Source organism: Danio rerio, chromosome 16 (assembly GCF_052040795.2).
Source record: "Danio rerio strain M-AB ecotype USA chromosome 16, GRCz13ab, whole genome shotgun sequence".
NCBI classification, from domain to species: Eukaryota; Metazoa; Chordata; class Actinopteri; order Cypriniformes; family Danionidae; genus Danio; species Danio rerio.
Genome location: NC_141036.1, coordinates 14,724,872 through 14,748,321, shown reverse-complemented (window position 1 = coordinate 14,748,321; position 23,450 = coordinate 14,724,872). Strand labels below are relative to the sequence as shown.

At 37.0% G+C, this 23,450-nt stretch overlaps 2 protein-coding genes across 8 annotated transcripts in view; both read right to left on the bottom strand.

Annotated features, from left to right (window-relative positions):
• rusc1 (RUN and SH3 domain containing 1) overlaps window positions 1–7,074 on the bottom strand; it is a 34,077-nt gene extending 27,003 nt beyond the window's left edge. For all 4 annotated transcript variants that reach the window (NM_001442233.1, NM_001442236.1, XM_087285946.1 and 1 more), the window contains 2 exon segments: window positions 2,765–5,879; window positions 6,902–7,074. In NM_001442233.1, the coding sequence (NP_001429162.1) occupies window positions 2,765–5,786 (3,022 nt within the window). In that variant the 5' untranslated portion in view covers window positions 5,787–5,879; window positions 6,902–7,074.
• A 2,024-nt stretch (window positions 7,075–9,098) lies between these two features.
• On the bottom strand, window positions 9,099–22,300 carry fdps (farnesyl diphosphate synthase (farnesyl pyrophosphate synthetase, dimethylallyltranstransferase, geranyltranstransferase)). Of its 4 annotated transcripts, none has more exons than XR_015510460.1 (10): window positions 22,265–22,296; window positions 21,642–21,788; window positions 18,799–18,939; window positions 16,420–16,500; window positions 16,047–16,169; window positions 15,575–15,663; window positions 14,742–15,446; window positions 13,077–13,366; window positions 10,315–10,449; window positions 9,099–10,218 (listed from the first exon to the last, which is right to left on the bottom strand). XR_015510460.1 is itself a non-coding variant. In XM_087285735.1 (10 exons), the coding sequence occupies exons 2-10, from the start codon at window positions 21,750–21,752 to the stop codon at window positions 10,018–10,020; spliced, it is 1,032 nt and encodes a 343-aa protein (XP_087141861.1). In that variant the 5' UTR covers window positions 21,753–21,788; window positions 22,265–22,296; the 3' UTR covers window positions 9,099–10,017.
• Window positions 22,301–23,450: the final 1,150 nt, after the last annotated feature.

Sequence of the window (23,450 nt, the reverse complement as noted above, 5' to 3'; positions counted from 1 at the left end):
TAAACAGTAATTTAATGCCCTGCTACATTTGTTATTCATAATTTCATATACACAACCACAATTTATATCATTATAAAGATAAGTGTGTTTATGTAAACACTATAAATGGAATTGTCCCTCAATCCCCGGGTCTAAATTATAGATCTAAATGCAGACTCAGTGCAGCAGGTCTCCTGACCTGCCTATTTTAATCATTAGCCCGGCTGGTAATATAGAGGATTTAGGCAAACACAGCAGCACGGCGATGTGTCTGAATGTGAACGAACTCCTGATGAAAGTCAACGTCCGCCATTCTTCAATTTTCGCACTGCTCTCCCGACAAAAATGCTTGCATCACACACACAGCTTTGCTGTATGATCGGCTCTGACAACATCGCGGGGAAAAACATGCAACAAACCCCGTGGATCATGGAAACAAACACATACGAGCCTTCATGAACGGCTACTGCGTGCCGTGGGTCTGTGTCTCACAGCTTGCTTGAAACTGGCAGGTCTGTCTTGCCTTCGGAAAGCACGTGCTCTCATGAATAATTAAGCAGCCGGCTCTTCTCATAAGCTAAGAAAACTCCGCTATGAATAATAATGAGAAACTGACGCGTCATCATTGCACTTGCAGTACTGCGCTACGTCGCCGATTTTGATCCCACCCCAAAAATCATTTTAAACCCGGAAGCTGAAATTAGCTGACAAAAGCTCAAAATTATCCAGTTTTCCCCACATTTAAAGCTGACAGGGCTAACATTGTCTTAACGGACTCCAGGGTGTCCTGAACCTTTAAACGAGCGAGTCCCAATTCCATAGATAAAGTGAAAAAGTGATAGATAAAGTGTTTTCTCCCCATTGAAGTTTATTATAAGCAAAAAGCTTAATGTTAATTTACCTTAACAACAAGCGGGGAAAATCAAATTTCTGTTAAATTTTACTTGTGAATAGCACTAACTCCTAGCAAAAGAATGAGCCCTGTTTCCACAGCTAAAGTGAACAATAATGCGTTTTCCCCTACAGTATTGTTGCAAATTCGTTTGACAGCAACGGTTAATCTATCATGAATAAAATTTGACTTTATGAACAGCCTTTTTACATTTGGTTTCCCTCGATTGCTGTAAAGTTACGCTAAGCCGTTCCTTATTATGGACTACAATGAGGAGAAAAACGCTTAACGTGATATTGTTTACTTTATGTATGGAATTATGGGAACGGTTCTTTTGATAAAAGTTCAAGCGTTCACACTTAGCTGATGATTGATTATAAGAGAGCCCTGAGCTCATAAGATCCTCAAGCCCGGGGCTCCCTCCCATTTGCAAGGCGAGAGGGGTGTTTGAGCTCGGGTAGATCTCGAAAAATCCCCTGCTGTAGTAGCTAATGAACAGATAGTGATTGCTCTTAAGAGATAACTACTTATAAGAACATGTCTATGGTGCTGATTTGGATTAGTCAACTAATATAAGTTGCATGTTTTTGGACGGTGGGAGGAAAACTGAGAAACCGGGGGAAACCCAAGTGAGCAAGGCGAGAATGTGTAAACTCCTGGCTTGGTAAGGACTAGAACCAGTGACGTGCTAGCTGTAAGGCAACAGTGCTAACCACTGGACCACCATGCCACCCATCTAGGAAAGGAGGAGGAGTAGGGGTGGAAGGGGGGTTTCTTTAAAACAAAGATGGCTGTTGTATGGAACTCAGGGTGTTTACAGTGGCTTAAGAATTGTCTGATGAATCATAAATTGAATAATGCGGGGCCGGTTTCAAGCAATCATAAGCACGTGATACTCTCGAATTTAGTTTATAAATAAACTTCACGCTCTTATAGACTTTAATGGGAATAAAATGCTTATAATGTGATATTGTTCACTTTATCCACAGAATCAGGGCTTGAACTTTTGCTAGTAGTTAGTGTTAATTACAAGTAAAATTTCATAGATTTGTGGTGTGCCCTACTAGTTGAGGTACGTTAAGCCATCGTAAGCTTTTTTTCTTTTATAATGGACCTAAAATGCATAATGTGAAAATTTTCACTCACTAAAATTAGAGCTCATTCTTTTGACACCAGAAAGTGTTTATCAAGAGAAAATTTTGATAGAAATTTGATTTTACCTGCTTGTTGTTAAAGTACATTAAGCCACGTTAAGCTTTTTCCCTACAATAGACTTTAATGTGGGAAAAAATCCTTAACGTGATGTTTTTCACTGGAATTGAGGTTCGCTCTTATTTACAGTAGTTAGAGTTAATTACAAAAAAAGATTGACAGAAATATGGGTTCCTCTGATTGATGTTTGGAAAAGAGGTGAGCAGTAAGCATAAAGACTACTGTATCAGACAATATTTTTGATGGTGGGTTACTTAAGGTTTTGAAATTCTTATCCTTTTGATTTCAATTCATAAAAATCACATACGAGTGCCTGAAAAATAAGAAGGTTGATTGAGGAAAGTATAAGAGAATATGTGGCAGGGAAAGGAAGAGAGGATGAGAGAAAAGGACTTGGCCTGCTGAGAGGATGAATAATTAAAAGGCTTTGTGACATCATGAGAAACAACACAGCATTAAGCCTGCTGCATTCTGAGATTCCCTCTAGTCTTGCTCTGCTGATTCATCTACCCATCTGCCTGTGTGATTCTCATCTTGGCTCACCACTTTCCATATCATCAGATCATTGTTCTTTTATTCTCTTCTTAATATACCATAGATTTTTTGCTACTTGTGATGTAGATGAACTTTCTAAAACAGAACATGTCAGGGAAAACATATATTTATAAAATGCAACTTTACCTGTTGTCCTGGACTCCAAAGTCCATGCTCCATCTGCCATTCCCCTGACCTCCAGGTCATCTTCGTTTTGAATCTTTGTGGTGTGAGCAGCTTTATCACCACAAATAGTCCTAAGGCTGCCTTCACTTACTGATGAGCCCATGTGTTGGGAGACTTTAGGATCGGCTCTGCAATCATCTTGTATATTCAGGCGGCACATTTCCCTAAAGAGGGACAATGAGGCAGGAGTTGGCGGAGGCTGAAGAAAAGAGGCTTGTGCTTGGGAAGTATATTCCCAGCCATCTCCATCTGTCTTCTCTCTTCTCCATTTGAGGTTGTACAAGAAATCAGGGTCTGGAGTGATGACTGTTGGATCAGGTTCTGGTTGAACAGGAGCTGGTGGGGAGCTCTGTTTGCTTCTATTGCGTAATTCTTTAAAAGTGGTGACTTTTGGGCCTGAAATTGAGCCTTTTGGCAACATGCCATCATTGGATGGTTTTCGCATATCAGTAGGTGGTGGCTCAATATCTGGGGTAAAGGCTATCAGCCAATCAAATCGATCAGGTCGTGATGCATTGGCAGGTAGAGTGCATGGCTTGAGACGGGGAAGTTCAGAAGGATTGGAAATAACTGGTGGGCAAGGGGGTAATGGTCGTGGAGGTGGAGGAGGTGGGGTGTCTGAAATCACTGAAGTATAATCAAAACTTCCAAAGCTAACATTTGGGATGCTTGTATTGCTAAGATCAGTGCTGTAATACGAGGTGGGAGATCCAAAACCACAGCTGCAGTTTTGGTTACAGTTTCCAGCATTTCTCTTTCGTCGTCTTGCCATTTCTGTGAAGGATGTTGTCCTGTATGCTTCTTTCTGCTCGTCTTTAGAAATCTCCTTTTCACTTAGAGTTTCTACCTTCTGTATATCTTTCCCAAATCTGGTTTCTTCCCTCAATCTGCAATGTAACCGCTTATCCACACTGTCTTCCTTGTGTGCCCTGTTTGCACTGATTTCTCCAATTTGTGAGACATCAGACATTGGATGCTGTTCATTATCCACAACTACGTCTACACAAACACCCAATTCAGGACTAAGTTTAAGCAATTCAGCTTGGGTGAGTCCTGCTAGTGCAAGCAACTTTCGGATTTCCACATCCAGAGCATGAAAAGATGGAGGCGGTGGGATTGATGGTGGAGGTGGGATAGCTGGGGGAGAGGACATAGCAGGGGGTGGTGGCAACGGAGGAGGTCTTGACGTTGGAGGTGGAAGGGATAGAGGAGTCTTTTCTTTTTCAAGTTCAGCAAGTCTTTGAGCCTCTAGTCGGGCTTTATGACGTCTTCTTGGTGGAGGGATGGGTGGTGTGGGGGAGGAGAGAGCAGGTCTGTCTGAATTAAGAGAGAAGTAGGGCACAGGCTGTGATGGTGGAGGCGGAAGGGCAGGAGGTTTCAAGGCTGGGGATGAAGATGCCATGGAAGGAACAGGGACACTTGTGGAGAAAGAAGTAGCATTATTGGTGGATGGGGCTGAGAAGGTATGCCCACTGATGTTCTCATAAGTGTGTGATCCCTGCTGAACACTCACATGCCTTGTTGGAGGCTTTGGGGGACGGGGAGGAGGCTCTAATGGTGATGGAGCAAGTGAATCAGAGGAAGCAGTTTCATCAAGGTCAGAAGGAGCTGTCAGATCCACCCCAGCATCAGAAAATTCCTGGGAGTCACTTGATTTGTTGCTTTTATATAACTTCCATGGAATGTCAATGTTGCCCATTTCGTCCAAAACTCCAGTGATATCCTCATCGCCAAAGTTGAACCCTTCTTCTTGAAGTTTCACAAAATAAGCCAACTTCACTTCTTTGTTGACCCTTTGAAGCTTCTGCTGGTGGTCCAACCTATCTCTGAGAATCAGTTCTCCATCAAGTTGCCAATGTGCCAGCCTAACAATGCGGTAGAACAAATCCATTTTACCCAACTCTTCTATGGAGTCTAAAAAATGGAGAAGATCCACTTTAATACATTTTTCTTCTTCTGAAAACTTGCTCTCTGTGTAGTCAGAAGGAGAGCAAGGTGCTGATGGATAGCCTTCATCAGAAGAGCAAGGTGATCTTACAGAAAGGTTGAGATCCAATGGTATGGCATTGGACTGAAAGGAAGGACAGCTGGAGAGTGGGGAACAAGAAGATGGATAACATTCTGGGCCTTCTTGGTCCTGGGATGACAATGAAAATGTATCAGGGCAGTCACACTCCAGATCTGAGCAGCTACTAATGGACGTGGACGAAGATGAGGTAGAAGATGTGAGAGAGAAGTCCAGCATGGATTCTGGGCAATTGCAGCAAGAAGGAACAAGAGTATCATCATCATCTTCATCGTCATCTTCATCATCATCCCCATCACAATTGCCATTGCCATTCACATCAACATTGCCAATCACGTTTACACTGCAGTCATCATTTTTGAGGTCATCGCCCTCTTTTTTATCCACATTACCATTTTCCTCTTCTTTCTCCTCCACTGGGAAAGGTAAGTCATCAGGTTGTTTTACTTCTGGCTTACACTTATCGTCTTCAGTTTCTTGTTTTGGAAAAGGCAACTCATTCGGAGGAGATGGTGGCGGTATCTTCATTTGTTGCCTGATGTTTACAGTGTTATTGTTGTTATGGTTGTGATTAAAAAGGCTGTTGCTATCCTGAGGTGAATGGCCATCACAGCACAGACAAGGAAGGCTGGGCTCATTGCAATTTGGGTCCACAGCTGGGGCTAGGTTTGATACAGCGCGCCCACTTTTTGGTTTTGAGACTGCTGGTATTGCGTGAGCACCATTCCTCACTGGCCGAGTCAGTTTGGACTGAACCACTGGGGCCCTTGCACCTTGACCAGGGCCTTTTAACCTGGAAGACTCGGGTGGTCCTCGAGTGCCACGACGAGGGGATGAAGATCCTGTGTTCATATTTTTGTCCTCCCTCTTAGCCCCCTGACTTGGTTTTGGCTCTGTGCGCCTATTGTCAAACCTGCGGGTACGTGGGGGCACAGAGGGACGAGAGGAGGGGTGCATGGTGGAATAGCTTTTAAGTCCTGATTTTTAGGTTGATGCTTGTCTTAAAAGTTTGTAAACATTTGGGGATCACATCCTGGATATAATTAATGTCTGAAATATCAAGAAAAATAGATTTTGTTAAGAAATACATAAATAAAAACAAATGCATCACCTTACTTGAAGAGCAGGATGTAAAAATTAACAATTTAAATATTATTTAATATATTTTGAAAATAATCTATTATTTTCCACTCCACTGATATCTAACAGTTTTATTATTTCCAGCGTATCAGAGCATAATACACACACACACACACACACACACACACACACACACACACACACACACACAATTCTGTTAAACTTGATCTGAAAAAACAGAAACTGTATGCATCAGTTTATTTGTAACCTAATGTAGACACAATTACTCTGAATATAAACATTTATATCTTACAAATATGTAAAAATATGAAATCTAGTAATGTGTGTACATATTCACTCTTTTTAATGCATTCTAGTATTTTAATTCTGATATCTGATATGCATATTTGGCTATTTTACGTTATTTACACTACACACTCTAATGACCATGCATGAAGACATATTATCTACTCCACACGACAGAAGATAAATGATCTCATAACATGTGAGTTTAAAACATCAAAGTCTCTTTTATCCAATTCAAAACAACATTTTCTTGCGGGAGAAATGTAGAGCAGAAAATCGTATCCCTGACTAGCTGTTTCCGCTCTTCATGAACACCGTGGGCAATGCACTGCTCGCGCCCAATGTCCTTGGATACAGAGGATGTAAATCTAGGCCTAGCGCGAGATTTAGTAAATAAATGCATGAATCGTGTAAATACATACTAGAACATCACACATTTTACATTACTGCATATTATCGTGAATTTTGGACAACAGTAATTTTTCTTGAGCGCATAAAAATAAGATAATATGCTAGGATGACACCTCCTCCGCGGACTTTAATGTAGGCTAATGTATCAGTACAGCACAATACAATTTGGACATAACGTGTTTATGATGTAAATTCAATGCATTGTAAAACACATTTATAGGAAAAAATGAGAGTAAAATGAAACGCACAGAAAATATAACACATAAGACACATACCTAATTTGCGGAAGGATATTAATGACGCATTCTTGTTGATTCCGATCCTTATTCCATCGCACAATCCATGAGTCTGAAATAATAATACGCCGTTATTCTCCTGTTTTCTCCTGTCTATCGCTCCGTCATTCAGCCCTCCTCCTCCTCTTCCCTCTCATCTCCTCATCTCATCCCGTCCTCGAGACCACACCCCTCAGCAGCATCTCATCACATCGCGCTGCTGCTGCTGCTGCCTCACATCCATAGATATATACATATCATATATCATATACATAGATGTACATGTGTATAAATTTATGCCTCACATCAAGCTAGTTTTTAACGCACAATCACACAAAAAAAAATCTTACTTGTCTTTATTTTTTATTAACATTTATTAACAATTACTAGAATTGCTTATCTCACTTATTATAAACTTGCAACTGCGGAGAAGTCAGAAATTATTTTTAAAATCTCCAAACTAAGCGTACATGCAGGCCCATGAAGACCCTTAAAGCTGACTCAAAATAACACAACTTCGAGATCGATAAATCTAAATTAAACAATGTAACTGAATTTTGAGGGGAAATAATTTGACATATAGGAGAGTTCACTCCAAAATTAAAATTCGCTCATTATTTACTCCTTCTCAAATGATTCCAAACATTTACGATTTATGCTTTTTCTTTTTCCGTTGAACACACAGGAAGATATTTAGAAGAAAGCTGAAAACCTGCAACTATTGAGTTCCACAGTAGAACAAAATAAATACTGAGCAATGTTTATAGGTTTTCAACATTCCCCAAAACATCTTCTTTTGTGTTCAACAGAAGTGACTCATAGAGGTTTGAAACAAACAACCAAAACAGTGTGTAATTGATGACAGCATATTTATTTTTGGGTGAACTATTTAAATTTTAAATATAATGCTAATTTCTTATACATTTTAGAAGTGCATTTATTTATTGTTTTCTGAATTATGACTTTGTGTCTTGCAGTATTAATGAAACAGTCTGCATCATTCACAATCAAGATCTGAACTCAGAATCCTGTCTTTAGAATTGCAGTACAAATTGTGAGATATGAACTCGCTTCTAGAAAAGAGCTTCAAATAAGATGTAAATAATGAATACATGTATAGATGTTATATTTATTATATATTATACAGTGCTCAGCATACATAAGTACACCCCTCACAAATCTATATTTTAAATTCATATTTGTAAAAGGAAGCTATACAATATTATATTAGTCAGTACTGGAGCCAAATCTGGAGCTTATCGAAGAAAATAACTTATGATAATGCTCCAAAAACTAGGACACCCAAATTTGTTAAAGAAAAATATTAAATACAAATTTTTTAAAAAAAAGAGGAAAAACCTAGAGAAGCAAAAAAAAAAGAAAGAAAAATTTAGTTGAAATTTCGCAAGTTGTATATATTTATTTATATATATATATATATATATATATATATATATATATATATATATATATATATATATATATTTGCAATATTTTGCTTGAGTTTAATTGTATTATCTTTCAATTTTAAATATGCTTGGTGACTTAAATATTATTTTAATAAAAATATCTGTTTAATAAATCTGTTTTGTTTTAATGCACCTATATCCACTGAGAAATTGATAAAAATATTCATTTTCAAAATGGGCTGTACTCAGTTATGCTGAGCACTGTATAATATATAATAATAAAGATGCAAATACATGTATTTTGTTTCCTCTCAAAATTGAGTCCATGAAATATCACATTGAAATTTATATTTCAATGTTCTGATTAAAAATTGACTTTATTTTTATAGGAATTATTTGGGAAATAAAAATACACAATTACAAACACTCTATTATGCATACTTTAGACCATTTCAATGTAGTGATGTCATTGGCCTATGAATATTTCCTGCTTGTTGTCACACTATTTCATAACTATAACAAGAGGCAACTTATAACTTAAAATTAAATCAGCTATCATACCATTATTTATTAATATAAAGACCTTTTTGGATTCTTTGAAGCTACGGGAATTAACAATGTAAAACAGAAAATACGATAGGACCTTTGCTACTGTTTATATCCCACAAAATGGTCTGTATAGTCGCTGCACAAAACTCCACTTAGACAGACACACAGACACAGACACAGACAGACACAGACACACACACACACCATTTTCTTACACAGAAAAGTGAATGATAAAAACATGCTGAATTGAATCTTTATTTAAAGCACTCTGAATGTCTTTCTATAATCCAAACACAGCAATGATGATCACTCACTGAATGTGTGAGAGACAAATATAGAAGTATCTGGTATAGTGTATAAACGTACAGTACAATCATCCGGTTCAAAACAATTAACAATAACACTTTACTCGCATTTGTTAAGATTAGCTGCAGTAACTAACATAAATTAATTTAATTTTTTTTTTGCAGCATTCGTTAACTTTAACAAATGAGAGTTGAAAGATTAAAAGATGAATAATGACTATTGTTCATCATAGGTCACTGATTTAGCAAACATTCTCAAATGGAGCCATACTGTAAAGTGTAACGCACAAAAAAATATAAGCAGATAGAAGGATTCTGAATGAATCGGCATGAACAGGAATCCCACTGTGGTCCAGGTGGGCAAACATTATATATAAAAAGACTTTCAATGAATTTGTGCATCTAGATCCTTTCAGCAGTTGGTTTTCAGACTCAAACATATTATGTATATCCTTTTCTAACCCTTCTCTTAATATTCTAGTTCTCTCAGAGATGTTGAAAAGACAATACAGCAGTCAATCAAAATATATTTTCCATACATATGTACCCCTATTAAAACACTGACAAATGATGTGTTGTCCATGTGCGTTACTTGTGGTAAACTGCATCATACCTGCAGTAAATCCGACTTTATTGTATTTTTGCTGCACTAAAAGAGGAAAAAACAAATAAATTACATCGACTGCACTACTTCTTTCTTGACTTCTTGAAAGTATATTTAAAGTGCGGTTAAAATCTATCACATCCATATTTATTTACCTATTAAAACCCCCCACTGCATATTTTGTTGACCCTAGTCTATGTATCTAAAATACCTGGTTTCATTGATCAAGTCCTTACGGTTTCTTGCAGCTCATTTGTTCCTCTTGTATATTTTCTTGGCAAAATTAAGAAAAACAGCATGAGGCAGATTCTTAGCATGAAGCTGGATCAGTTTTTGCAGGCGGTGATAGCTCTCCTCCTCGTGTTGATGATATCGCATGGGCATTTCCAGAGTATCATACAAAGCCTTGACCCTTTCAACACTTTCAGCGTCACTGCGGCCGTAACATGCCTGAGAAAATAAATGACAGCGCAAGTCAGAAAACTGTCAGATCTAGCATACTGCTTGCTTATATTTGTGTCATTCAGCCGCCATACGCGCTCTGACCTCTAGCTCTGCCCTCTGTTCGGGTGTCATAATGCCCAGTGCTGTCACCACCAGCCAGCTGCATTTATTGTCCTGGATATCTGTGCCAATCTTTCCAGTCACAGCAGGGTCACCAAAGCAATCCAGGTAGTCATCCTGTCAACAACAAACATGCTGTGAAGGCTTTGGCATATTACAACTACAACAACAGATCTGAGCTTTCGTTTGTAAAACTTTGCATAGGAACCTTCCTAAAAGTGAATAAACTAATGATTATGGCTGATATGCTGATTTAAAATTGTTCAATTTTGGTCAATATTTGAGTTAGATATGTTTTCTTTTAGCTGCGAACATTCATGTCAAGTTTGTTTTAACACATGACGACCTTTGTTTGGGAAGTGGCGTACACATGTTTCCAACAGATTTGTGTGTATGCAAAGTTATTAAATGAGATCCCGGATACCATTGACTAGGGCCAGAAAAATCTGTTTTTATTTTATTTTCACAAAAATATAAATGTGTGTTCACATTTTTCTGAAATAAATTTTCATTGATTCATTTATTATTGACAGTTTAATTGAAAAAATCCCATTTTAGTAATCAATAAGCAATATTTGTGTATGAACTGTGTATATGTATTATGAACAGCTGAAGACAGAATTATTAGCCTGTTTATTTTTTTAAACTGACATAGGGGAACAAACTAAACAGGGGGGCTAATAATTCTGACCTATATACACACACACATTTTAGTAATCTATGTAACAAAATATTTATTTTAGAATTTTGTTTTAATGTATATGTGTGCATCACATGTGCATGATAAATCTATAATACCCATTTCAAGAGTTCACACTTAGCTGATGATTGATAATAAAGCTTGTTTGGCATGCTGTCAAGGGAGAGAGTCCTGAGCTTATGAGATTTGAGCCCTGGGCTCCCGTTGCAGGGCAAGAGGGGAGTTTGAGCTCCGGTAGATCTCAATGACTCCCCCCTGCTTATTTAAAGCTAAGTGTCGGATATGGATGGCTGAGAAAAGGTGTACTCACTTAGAGCTTAACTATGAAAAACTCACGAAAGCATGGGGAGAACGAGCAAAACTCACAGAAATGCCTGCCTGGTTTAGAAGGGAATTAAACCAGCGGCATTCTTGCTGTCAGGCAACAATGCTTATCAGTGGCCACCGTGTCGCCCGTTTAAAAGGATGGAAAGTAGGGTTGGGTGGGTTCTTCAAGACGAAGATATTGAGATAAGAAATCTCAGGTTATTTATAGCGAGTTGGGAATCAACTGATTGGATAATTGGTCATGAGCTAATGCTGGATCAGCTGTGAACAATCATAAGCACATAATCCTCTCGAAATTTGTTTATGAATAAACTTCACGTATTATGTCAAAACAAACTTTTATTTTGGATATTAATCTTTACCCAGCACTATTTTACGGTAAAGCCTAGATCGGATACGCGGCAGGCCGGAAGTGTGATATGTACACATTAATTATAGAAGCATTTATGACAATGTATAACAATAGTTAATTTTTTTACAGTATAGTGATAGTTGGGTTTAGGATTAGGGTGGGGGGGAAGGCATTAAAAAATACAATTTATTGGGTAACTTAATAGACAGCATGAATATTATTCTGTACAACTACTGTTTTTACATTACTGTGATGGTTGGGGTCGGTGTTAATAAAATACAATAAATGGGAAATTTATAAATTAATATAAATAATTCTTGTTATCTTCCGGCCGCAACCATATTTGATCTAGCAACAACCCTATTTTACAGCTTACATAATTTCATTATTAGGAACTATATCAAATATGTTTTGCTTAAATTTAATTTTATGTTTACATTTAAACAGAATTTTCTATATAATTATTTAAAGAAGCGACTCTTTTTCTGTCACAATCTTTTCAAATTAAACAAAGTTCAAAACAAAGCAAAAGTTTGACAGGCTGTTGTGAAGAAGCTTGAGCAACTGTGTTTACATAACTTACTAATAATTTTCTTAAATAAAAATGTGCAATTTTGTTCATACGTGTTCAAATTCTTATTTAGTTTGAAAGTGGACCATGAAAACACCACAAGCATCCTTAAAACAGAGATGTAGAGCATAAGAAAATTGAAATGTAAAGTCTTTTTTTCAGATTTAGTGGTTATATTTCACAGACACTCTTCCATTTTGCCAGACTTCATGTACAGAATTCAGAAAGTCAGAATTATTAGCCCCCGTTTATATTTTTTCCCCAAATTCTGTTTACAGAGAGAAGATTTTCTTTTTCAGCACATTTCTAAACATAATAGTTTTAATAACTCATTTCTAATAGCTGATATATCTTTGCCATGATGACAGTAAATAATATTTGACTAGATATTTTTCAAGACACTTCTATACAGCTTAGGGTGACATTTAAAGGCTTAACTAAGTTAATTAGGTTAGCTAGGCAGGTTAGGGTAATTAGGCAAGTTATTGTATTACAATGGTTTGTTCTGTAGACTCTAAAAAATACAACTTAAAGGGGCTAATAATTTTGACCTTAAAATGGTTTTTAATATTTAAAAACTGCTTTTATTCTAGCCGAAATAAAACAAATAAGACTTTCTCTAAAAAAAAATCCGACATACTGTGAAAATGTCCTTGCTCTGTTGGGCTCTAATAATTCGGACTTCAACTGTGTATTTTCTTTGCTATACAGTAAATTTCTATTTTCTTAACTAGATTTCACACAGAAAACATTAAGCCCTACTTAAGAATATAAGTGCTGATTTATACCAATACCTGTATCTGAAAGAACTCTCCCATCTCGAGTAGAATTGTTTTAGCATTGTGGTGTTCAATCTCATTCTCAATGCCAGCCTGTAATCAATAACACACGATCACAAACAGATTTATTTAAAGTTCAAAACACACACAACATACATTTGAGAGCATTGGAACATCATCATTTAGCTTGAAATGTTTGTTTGACAATAACATTTGACAGTAGCTTGAGTTAAGTAACCTACATGTTATTTAATACACGGGAAACAAATAAATTTAGTTCATCAAGAAAATTGTAACAGCCTCATCTTATATATTTAATAGGGGTGTAACGATACACTCAGCTCATGATACAATATGTATCACGATATAATGTTCACGATTCGATATGTATCACGATATTTCGAATAAAAATTGAAAATTAAACTGAAATGCTAATTTTATTTAAAAAAATGTAATTACCAAGTAAACTATTTTTTATGTATTTCTTTTGTTTCAACTTGTTAAACTGAACCTTCTTAAAGAAAATAAATGAAACAGGACTGTCTCTGGAAAATAAAACAATTTAAAAACTTCTTATAAAATATTATTGAAATGATTAAATTCAATTGAATTTAACAGTAAGAGCTTAAGGCTTTGCTTGGTCACTTGCGTTTTTTGTGTGTGCAAAAAGAAAAAAAAAATCTACATTTCCAGGTAATCAGCAGTTTATAAAATAATCCTGAACTGATGTTTATCTGTCTGAGAGGTTTTTATGGATGGCTGTCTTCATGTTGGGCATGATAAGTGACAGGGTGGCCGTCTTTTCATTACACAGGACAGTCGTGGCTCTTTTCAGCAGTTTAGGCAGGTTTACTATTTCTTCGGCGTCGCTGATGTCGGCGCTATCAAGTGTATCATGTTGACGTGCATTTTTGTGTACCTCTATACTCAAAAGAGTTCATGCTCGTCGTAATCATAACTCTAAAATGCGATATGATTGTTTAAATAATGTGTACGCTTTCGGTTTCATTTCCACTGCTGTTCATTCTTCCCACGCGGTTCCTGAACGATCACTCTGTTCCACAAACTGAATGTTGAATGTTAGTCACAGTGTTGAATGCTGAATGTTAGTCACAACCTGCAGGTTCTGTTCACTGAAGCAGACGCGTGCGCGCGTCTATCATAGTCCGCTCTCTGTAGTAACAGCTCACGGTCAGCTCACGTCATGTGTGATTTTGCAGCTGCCAATACATCATTTTATGAAGAAAGAATAATATTTTAGGATAAATTGTACCTTATAAAACAGTATGTGACTCTTTTAACACCATTAGGAGGTATCCATGTCGCTGTGCAAAGTATGTAAATCACTGTGAAGACTTTAAAACTTCGGCTATGTTTGACCCAGTATGCGTGTCAAAAAGCGGACGAGTCTTTGACTGTACAACCGAAATGTTGCCAGACGTCTGATTTTGAGAGGATGGGCCATCCTCTATTTCAGCTCCACTTATCTTGGTCTGCTAACATTACTGCTGCTGCAATCTGAACTCACGTGCGACAGCAGGTGAAACGTAGCTCACATGCAAACAGCTCAACTAATAAGAGAAAACGGACGTCATATCGTAATCAAATCGTCATAACGCCACGATGCATAAAGTGACATTTTTGCATCGCAATAAATCGTACAACGATAAATCGTTACACCCCTAATATTTAACAACCTAACTTATGCTTTACATGTCATTTTACTGTGAAAAGCAAAAAACTAAAACATATTAGTACAAAGTTAGTCCTTTAAAATATTCAACAATATAATCAAAAAATAAAACCCAGTATGAATATCCCACTTTTCCACCAGTGGTTTCCATTAATGTTAAAATCATGGTAAGAGGATGAAACTTCTTCTAACCTGAATGGCGTTGCACAATGTTTCGGCTGTTCTCCTCATCAGTGTTATGAGAATTGGTTTTATTTGGCTTTAAATTTTGTTTCATTTTTTGGTTCAATTTGGACAGCACTGCTCAGAGGTCATATAAACAAAATGGTCCAGCAAAACACATTCACTCTAGCTCAGTCATCACTGTCTTTACTTTGGATCCAAGCTCCTTAATGATCCAGGTGTATAATTTAGCCTATGGTTCAAACTAATAGTAAGCTTTTATTTAGTTTTTTATTTTCTGCAATGCTACAGAATGTCACTGATTAGCATTTTGATCAGACTGATAGTGGAACCAGCGCTATTTATTTTATTTTAATAAAATTGTCTTACTAACAATGAAAAGGATTGCAAAATGACAGAGTTTGAACACCTGAAATCTTTGCTACACAAAACTTACCATGTACATAGCAGCTGCTACGGGAAGATAAAAGGAGTAGAATGCAGTCTTATACTTGACAATGGCTTTGTATCTGAGGTGAAGACAAGAAAGTTAAATGTAAATCAGGCCACAACACTGTAGTAAATTAGCATGAAAAGTTTGTATGGCAAAATTATGGCTACTTTAGCGTCACTTTTAGCATTCCAGACAATCTCTCACCTCTCCATGGTAAAGCGATTAAGGTCTATTTTATGTGGAGGTGCTGTCATCAGATCAAGAGCTTGACCCAACTCGGTCTGGAAAGATGTCTTGAAGAAAAAGAAGAAGAGGGAGGAGGAGGAAAAAAATTAAGTTTCAGCACACCCTAATTAGTGTTTACAGCAGGGGTGTCCAAACTCAGTCCTGGAGGGCCAGTGTCCTGCATAGTTTAGCTCAAACTGCCTTCAACACACCTGTCTGAAAATTTCTAGTATGCCTAGAAAGCGCTTTCTGGTTGAGGTGTTTAATTGGGGTTGGAACTAAAATAAGCAAGACAATAGTTTGGACACTCCAAAGTTTGGACACCCCTGGTTTACAGTATAAAAAAATGCAGCTAATGTGATAGAATATGCATTTTGTGGACATTTGTATCAGCAAGCCAAGTTTAAATGTCTATATATGTGTTCTGACTAATGAAGCTTTTGTGTGTTACCTCTGTAAATAGTTCAAGCAGATGGACATAGTAGGGTTGTCCTCTGCAATGTCTGCGAAGAAGACGGTAAATCGAGCCCTCCAGAAGGAAAGCATCATTAATAGCATCCAGACCAATAGCTTCCTGACAAATACAAAACAAAAAACACACCATAAATTAATGCTGGTTAGTCACAAAAGAAATACTCTATAAAACACATTTCTCTTATACTCTACTGTGATTATCATATGCTTGCTGTTAGATCACTACAGCTTTTACTGGAATATTTTTATTACATTTCTAGTCAATGTACACATTTATCAATATGTAATCTTTTTAATGCAATTTTAAAGCGTCATTGGTATATTTGTCAAAGCAAACATTAAAAAACCACCTTCTTATACCAGCAGGGTTGACCTCTTCTTGTCACGGATGAATCCATGATGTCATCAGCCACCAAGAAAAAAGCTTGAAGCTGTGGAGAAAATCAAATGTGTTCAAGACATTTTTTCAAGACATTCAAGACACATCCAACCTCACGAGCCATGACAAAAAAAAATGACGTAAGTTTGCATGCTCTTTTTCTATAATCAGCCAGTATTCAATAACGCACCAGATGGATCAGACTTGTTATTAGCTACTGAAATAACGAGAGAAATTTTATTTATGTTTGAATGTAAGAATTTTTATTTTCTTAATGCCATTTAAAAGGCCCAGACGGATTTCTAACACTGCGAAATCCGTTATTTCTTTTTGACTATTTTATTCTCTTTGACTGATTGGATAGAAACGGTGCTTTATTCACAAATGTGTCATGCAACATTTCAGATTTGTACACAAGTCTAATTTGCACCGATGGAGGGAAACAAAGCTAATGTTGCACACTTCTGCGTTTCATTTTCTGTGTTTACAATTCAGTGTTTCATCATTTCATTCAACATGTAATAAAAATAAACAAGATTACAAATAAAGCTTGTGGGCCCCTTTCAATATTACTATATACAATTTAGATTTTATACATTTTTGGTAAGACTTTAGTTTATGTACTAATTCTCACTATTAACTAGGGGTTTATTCCTTGTCTAATATAAAAATATTGGCTGTTAATTAGTACTTTCGAAAGTACATAACCTGCATGATCTTATGCTACTTCCCCACCCATTTAATGCCAATTTGAAGCAAATGTCATAGATAAAAGTTTGTTCATAGCGAGAATTGTACATCAAAATAATCTGATTATTGTCCATTTCCAATGTCAGTCTCTATAGTTAGATTCTGAGATTGATTAACTGAAAAAAAACAATGATTAACTGCATCTGAAATAATAAACTCTAAAATGATTTAGCACATCAGAGCGAACTGAGAGAGCTTCATCATTTGGTATAAGGGACACATACAGAGTACAAGCACCTGCTATTGAATACTACTGGCCTTAAAGAGCCCATATTATGGGTTTTTGAAAATTCCCCTCCATGTAGTGTGTAACACAGCTCTAAGTGAAGTGAAGTATCCAGCTAAGGCTTAAATCTGTAAGAATACAGTGTTTAAAATGGTTGATTCATCTATAAAAGAGTCGACTCATAGTGCTTCAAACGAGTCGCCTTGATACCGATTCATTAGGTGTTTCGCCATGACGTACGAACGAAACCAAGTTATTCACGTGCATGCGCAAACCCGGGAGATTTCAAACCTGAGGCCCCGCCCTCTGACGCAGAAACCCAGACACACACACACACACACACACATACACACACACACACAAACACACAAACAAACATGCCGGTCGATTGAAGTCACACTGCAGATGGATATATTGAGTCTCTACCCAAACATGAAACCTCAGCATTATAGCCAAGCAGTTGGAAACTACTGGAAACTTCTGGAAACTACATGCTACAAAGAATACTTCATCAGCGTTTGTTAAAGGAAGGATCAGTAAAGAGTAACTTACTGATGGACGTCATTTCTCAAGTGTAAGTACGTGCGATTAAAGTTGCCTCGTTGACTCTAGCTTGCAAATGTATTTAGTTCTGATTTGTTACTTGTAACCGCGTGTACTGTATCAGGTTAACTGGCTATATTCTCTTATCGCGTGCAAAGTCACGTTAATAACGCGACGCGTGCTGCTTTGTTAACGGAGCTCCGTGGACGAGGAGTAGTGTGTGTGTCTGTGTGTGCGCGCGCTGTCGTCCGGAGGTGTGTGTGTGTGCGCGCGCGTTGTCGTCCGGAGCAGGGTTAAGTGCGTGTGTGTGTTTGTGCAATATGTGTGTGTGTCTGTGAAAAGAGCAGAGTGAGAAGCTAGGAGATCTCCTCAACTGTTTTTGGAGTTTTTGCTCAATAAAATGGTCAGTCGTCTGTATTTTCAAGTCCATAGTCTGTATTTACATTGACCCACTGGCAGCTAAAATCCACGCCTACACTATCGAGCGTGTATGAACTGTGATTACTTTTATATTGCTGATTAGCTGTTTGGCATTTTACTCTCTGACTGAAGGCAGTCGACCAATCGCAACAGGCTGTCATTGGTCCAATCAGCGCAGATTAGCTTTGCGCTAAGGAGGGGTTTGGGAACAAATGAATCACTGGACGATTCATACAGGAGTCGCTGGGATAATTAGGTAAAAATAAATGCAGATTATAAGACCATGAAAGTGTTTTTTGACCTTGCATGCATATTAAACTGTTGTTGGAGACCCTTACAACCAAGATATGACCCTATTTTATGTATAATATGGGCTCTTTAAGTTGATTAAATAGTAGCAATTTTACACACCAGTTCAATGCACCATCCAACCAAAAGAGCTCGATGAACTTCCTCAGTTGGCAGCTCAGATGGAGACACCAGCTCCCGTAATGAACCAATCACAGACAGGCCTCGGTTTCTCTTGCCTCCAGGGGCATTGTACTGAAGAACCTAGAAGAAGAAAAAGACACTTAAAAAGTGTAAACTATTCATTCATTTTCCTTCAGCTTAGTCTCTTTAATTATCAGGGGTTGCTACAGCAGAAAGATCAGCATATAAAGAAAAATTCTCCAGCATGTTTTACACAGCGGATGCCCTTCCAGCTGCAACCTAGTAGTGGGAAACACTCATACACTCTTACATTTACACACATACTACGGCCAATTTAGTTTAGTCTTTGGACTTAAGGGGAAACCGGAACAGGCGGAGGAAACCCACGCCAACACGGGGAGAACATGCAAACTCCACACAGAAATGCCAACTGACCCAGGCGGGACTCGAACAAGCAACCTTCTTGCTGTAATGCGACAGTGCTAACCACTAAGCCACTGCTTTGCCAGTTTAAACTATAATATTAAACAATTGAATTAATGAAGGGGTCCGTTCAATGTACTTGGTTTCCTCAACTAGCTGGATTTGATCATTGATGATTTGACACAATCCAGGATAGTTTCATTCTTCAGAACGTATCCTGAAGTTGTTGTTATAGCAACAACAGGTCTGTCAGCTCAAACCTGCTCAGGAACAGATATATTTCATATAAACAAGAATAGATCATTTTTACAAAAGCGATACTGAAAGTATGAGCCAATATTGGAGCATGTGGACCAATGATGATGCTAAAGCTCACGCCCATTATCTTTAGGCATGGGACCTCGCTGTTTCTTATTCTGCATTTAGTTTTCTTTTTTTGTGAGTTATAATAATAATAATTTAACAAGCAATGTCAATTTTTTGTAGGAATTTGATCGCAAAACCAACTCCTGATATTTTATAATTTTATAATCATTTTTTTAAATTGTCGACTCTGCAGGACATCGGCCCTCCAGAACGGAGTTTGGGCTAGGCATGGGCTGTATAAGTTTCTGACAGTATGATAATCTTGGATAAAAATACCACAGTATTGTGATTACTGTTCTAAAAGACGACATTTTTAAATTTCTGGGTAAAAAAATAAATAAAATTTTTTGAACACAACGCCCATTGAACAATACAAGCAATTCCATGCAAATGTAAACCTTGCCATGAAAAAATTAAGTTTTCACTAAAATACGGAAACCGATTCTGGGTTTTTTGGGTGAGCAAGTATTTTACAGTACTTTAGAAATACTCAAAAATGCATCGGTCAATGTTTTCAAACTATTATATTTGATTTACCAAAGTCACACAAATGGCAATTTCACATCCGTCACATCCATAACAGAGATGCGACACATCAATAATAACAATTTTTGTTTTTATTTATTATCTATTTATTATTTTTTCTTTAGGGTTGGGCAGTTTATTCACAGAATTTCTACAAAGTATGTTGTATGCTGTAAACTTGCAGACTTTTTTTGTCACTTCCATTATGCATGTTTATTTTCCTCATTTAAAGCACAAAACATGTTTACAGATTGATATTTTTTTCATCCCTTAACTCTGCGGTCAGTTGTTCTGGAAAATATTTTTTTTTAAAATGCTTAATGTAAATTTATGTTTTGAGTTTTTAATGCAAATGTCAAATCCATAACGCTGGAATTGCTCATATACATATATTTTAAGAAACATTTATGATATTTTAGAGCTGTAAACATTTCAGGTTCAATATTTTTTTTAAAAATCTTTGACTTCTGCTCTCTTCATTAGCTTCAAAAACACAGATTACTTTACAAAACAGAAAAAAATACATAAAACAAAACCTTACATATACCTTGGGAACGATATAACAGGACATTTCAGCTGTATTAAAACCTTGACTTTTCCAAACCGTGGTAAACCTTGAAACCGGTTATTGTACCATACCTAGTTTGGGCATCCATGCTTTAGGTAGTAATTCTTTGAAATGTATGATAAAAGACATGGACAATATTCTCATTAAGAGATTTCTGTTTTTTTTTTTTTTGGAAATTGAATAGCTACATAATTTACAAACATCATGCACACACAACACTGAGATCTGATATGCTGGCAATTTGATGTAGCCAAGGATGCAGACTCTTTTCTAATATTAAAACACAGTATTTTTAGATGCAAACTTAACTTAAATAGCAGGTTATGCCTTGAGCCACTTGACTAAGAAACTTGAATTTTTTTTCTAAAGAAATTAAACTCTAAAGAAACTTATGTAATTGCTAGATTCCTCATACATGAAAGTGTAAAGCCAGAACAAATAGCTCACACAAAATCAGGACCGCCCTTTACTATGGATTTTACATATTTTTGCTGACATGGCTGATAATTGAAAATTAATCAGCTGATGTCACGCTTCTGTGCTGACGACCAAACCTTGCATTGATGACCATTATTTCGAGGATCAATAGATCAAAACAATCACAATCACACATATCTGCACGCTTGTTTCTTCCCACTGAAGTTGCAGAATTAAAGTCAACAATCAATTCATTGAGCAATAATTTCAATCACTCATGGGAATTTGTGGATAACAATACAATCACTAGTTTCAAGCTAACCCAGATAATCCCCCAGTTTAATAAGAAAGACATTCTCAGAACATTGTCTGTAGGTATCAAAAAATAACTCACAGAAAAAATGTTTTGAATATGTATACAAAACTCATGGCTACAGAAAAGTTGGGATCAAAAATTTTATCAAATCTTCTCCATCTCCCTTTATGTGAATCCCTCAGAAGAGGCTGTGAGGGTTTACTCTACCTCTCGGAGTCTGTTGAGGGCATCACTGAGAACAGGATCAGTGAAGTCCTGCTCTGTAAGTTCACACACAAGCTTTTCAAACTCTGCATCGAAGAGCTGAGGGTCTGACATTTTCTTCTGTACACCGTTGCTGCAGATGCTGTCACCCTGAAGTGATGGAGCACACATAAATTCAACATCTAGACAGAAATACAGGAGCAGGCTCACACTCGACAATATTACTATAGTGTCACGTTGACGAAAGTGAAAACAATATTTAGAATTATCCTCACAATACTATAAACAGAAAAATCATATGGTAACATTACAACCATATACAAAGCAACTCTGTAGCGCTGCAGCTTTTTGTTACCTTGTGTTTAACGTTAAATGTTAAAAAGTAATTATAAATCAAATTTTAGAAAAATAACAACAATAATACAAGCATAGCAACTCTCAAGAGGTAAACATGGTAGACCGAACTTTGCTAGCTTCGCTAAGATATCAACAAAGACATAAGCATGCGCCACATGAGATTTGCAATTACGTTAGCTTATTTACAGTACATTTTATCGAGGTGAAGCTTTACTTTGACTTACCATTATGGACTCTTCCTGGCTCAGATTACTGTCACAAACACATACCTGTGTGCTTTTATTTCATCTGCTGCGCGAATAGTCGAGACGCCCCATAAGACCAAAGGCGTAGCACAGCTTGTAGTTTTTCAGTGAATTCGTACCAGTCCTAAGGCTTCATTTTAGACTTCAACTACAGAAATGCTTTGCGCATGATCTGTTGAGGCGTGTACGCAAAAGCTCATATGACACCATGACCGTCCATTGGTTTAAGGAATCGAACGAGGATGGGCTCTAGAGGAATCAGCCAATGAGAAATCGCTATCTACGACGTAAGGGGTGGAGTGAATGCAAGGAAACCTATCAGATTTTGCAAACGATGTCGTTGCATGACGTACGGTCTATGTTAGACCCCTTAAATGATAGGGTGGTTTTAGTATTTAGACAGTTTCCAAACGGTTTTGAACTAATGTTTGAATTACGCTTTCACTGAAATTAAGTCTTTTTTTGTTTTCCTATAGGTTATGCTTAAAATAAAAGTTATTTATTGTCCTCAGTTATTCCAACATCAGTGGAACCTCACAGACTAATGGAAACACGTTTTTCATGCTATAAAGAAAGGCTATTTTAAGAACTCTAAATACTAATAGTAGTGACATGAGAAACTAAACAACTTGAACAATGAATTAACCATGTTTAAAACACCTTATAGACACCAGGGCCCGTTTTTTTAAAAGGTTTAATTCGGATAAAATTGATCCAGATTTACTAATCCGTTTTTTCTTTTGAAAAACCCATTTTCAAGATTTGATCCAATCCCTTATCCAAAATCCCAGTGGATTACTTTTGAAAAACCGGGCCCTGGTGCTCAAAGTTGTTCAAATCGCTGCTAAAGAAAAGCTTAAATCAGCCTAAGCTGGTGGGCTGGTTTTAGTTGGTTGACCATTCTCGTTTTAGAGAAGTTTTGTTCCATTTCCAGGCTGGTTTCAGCCATTATCTGGTCAGACTGGGAAATGATCAGCTAAAACTAGCTTGAGCAGCCTGGTTTAAGCAGGACATATAGACCATTTCAATGTGGTAATGCCAATGGCCCCTGAACATTTCTTGAGTATCGTCAAACTATTTTAATAACTGTAATGAAGCAATTCAATTATTTCTCAACATTAAAACAGCTTTCATAACATTATTTATCAATCGGGTTGAGGATTAGGATTCTCAGGAGCTATAAAAAGTAAAAGTGTTAAAAAGGAAACAC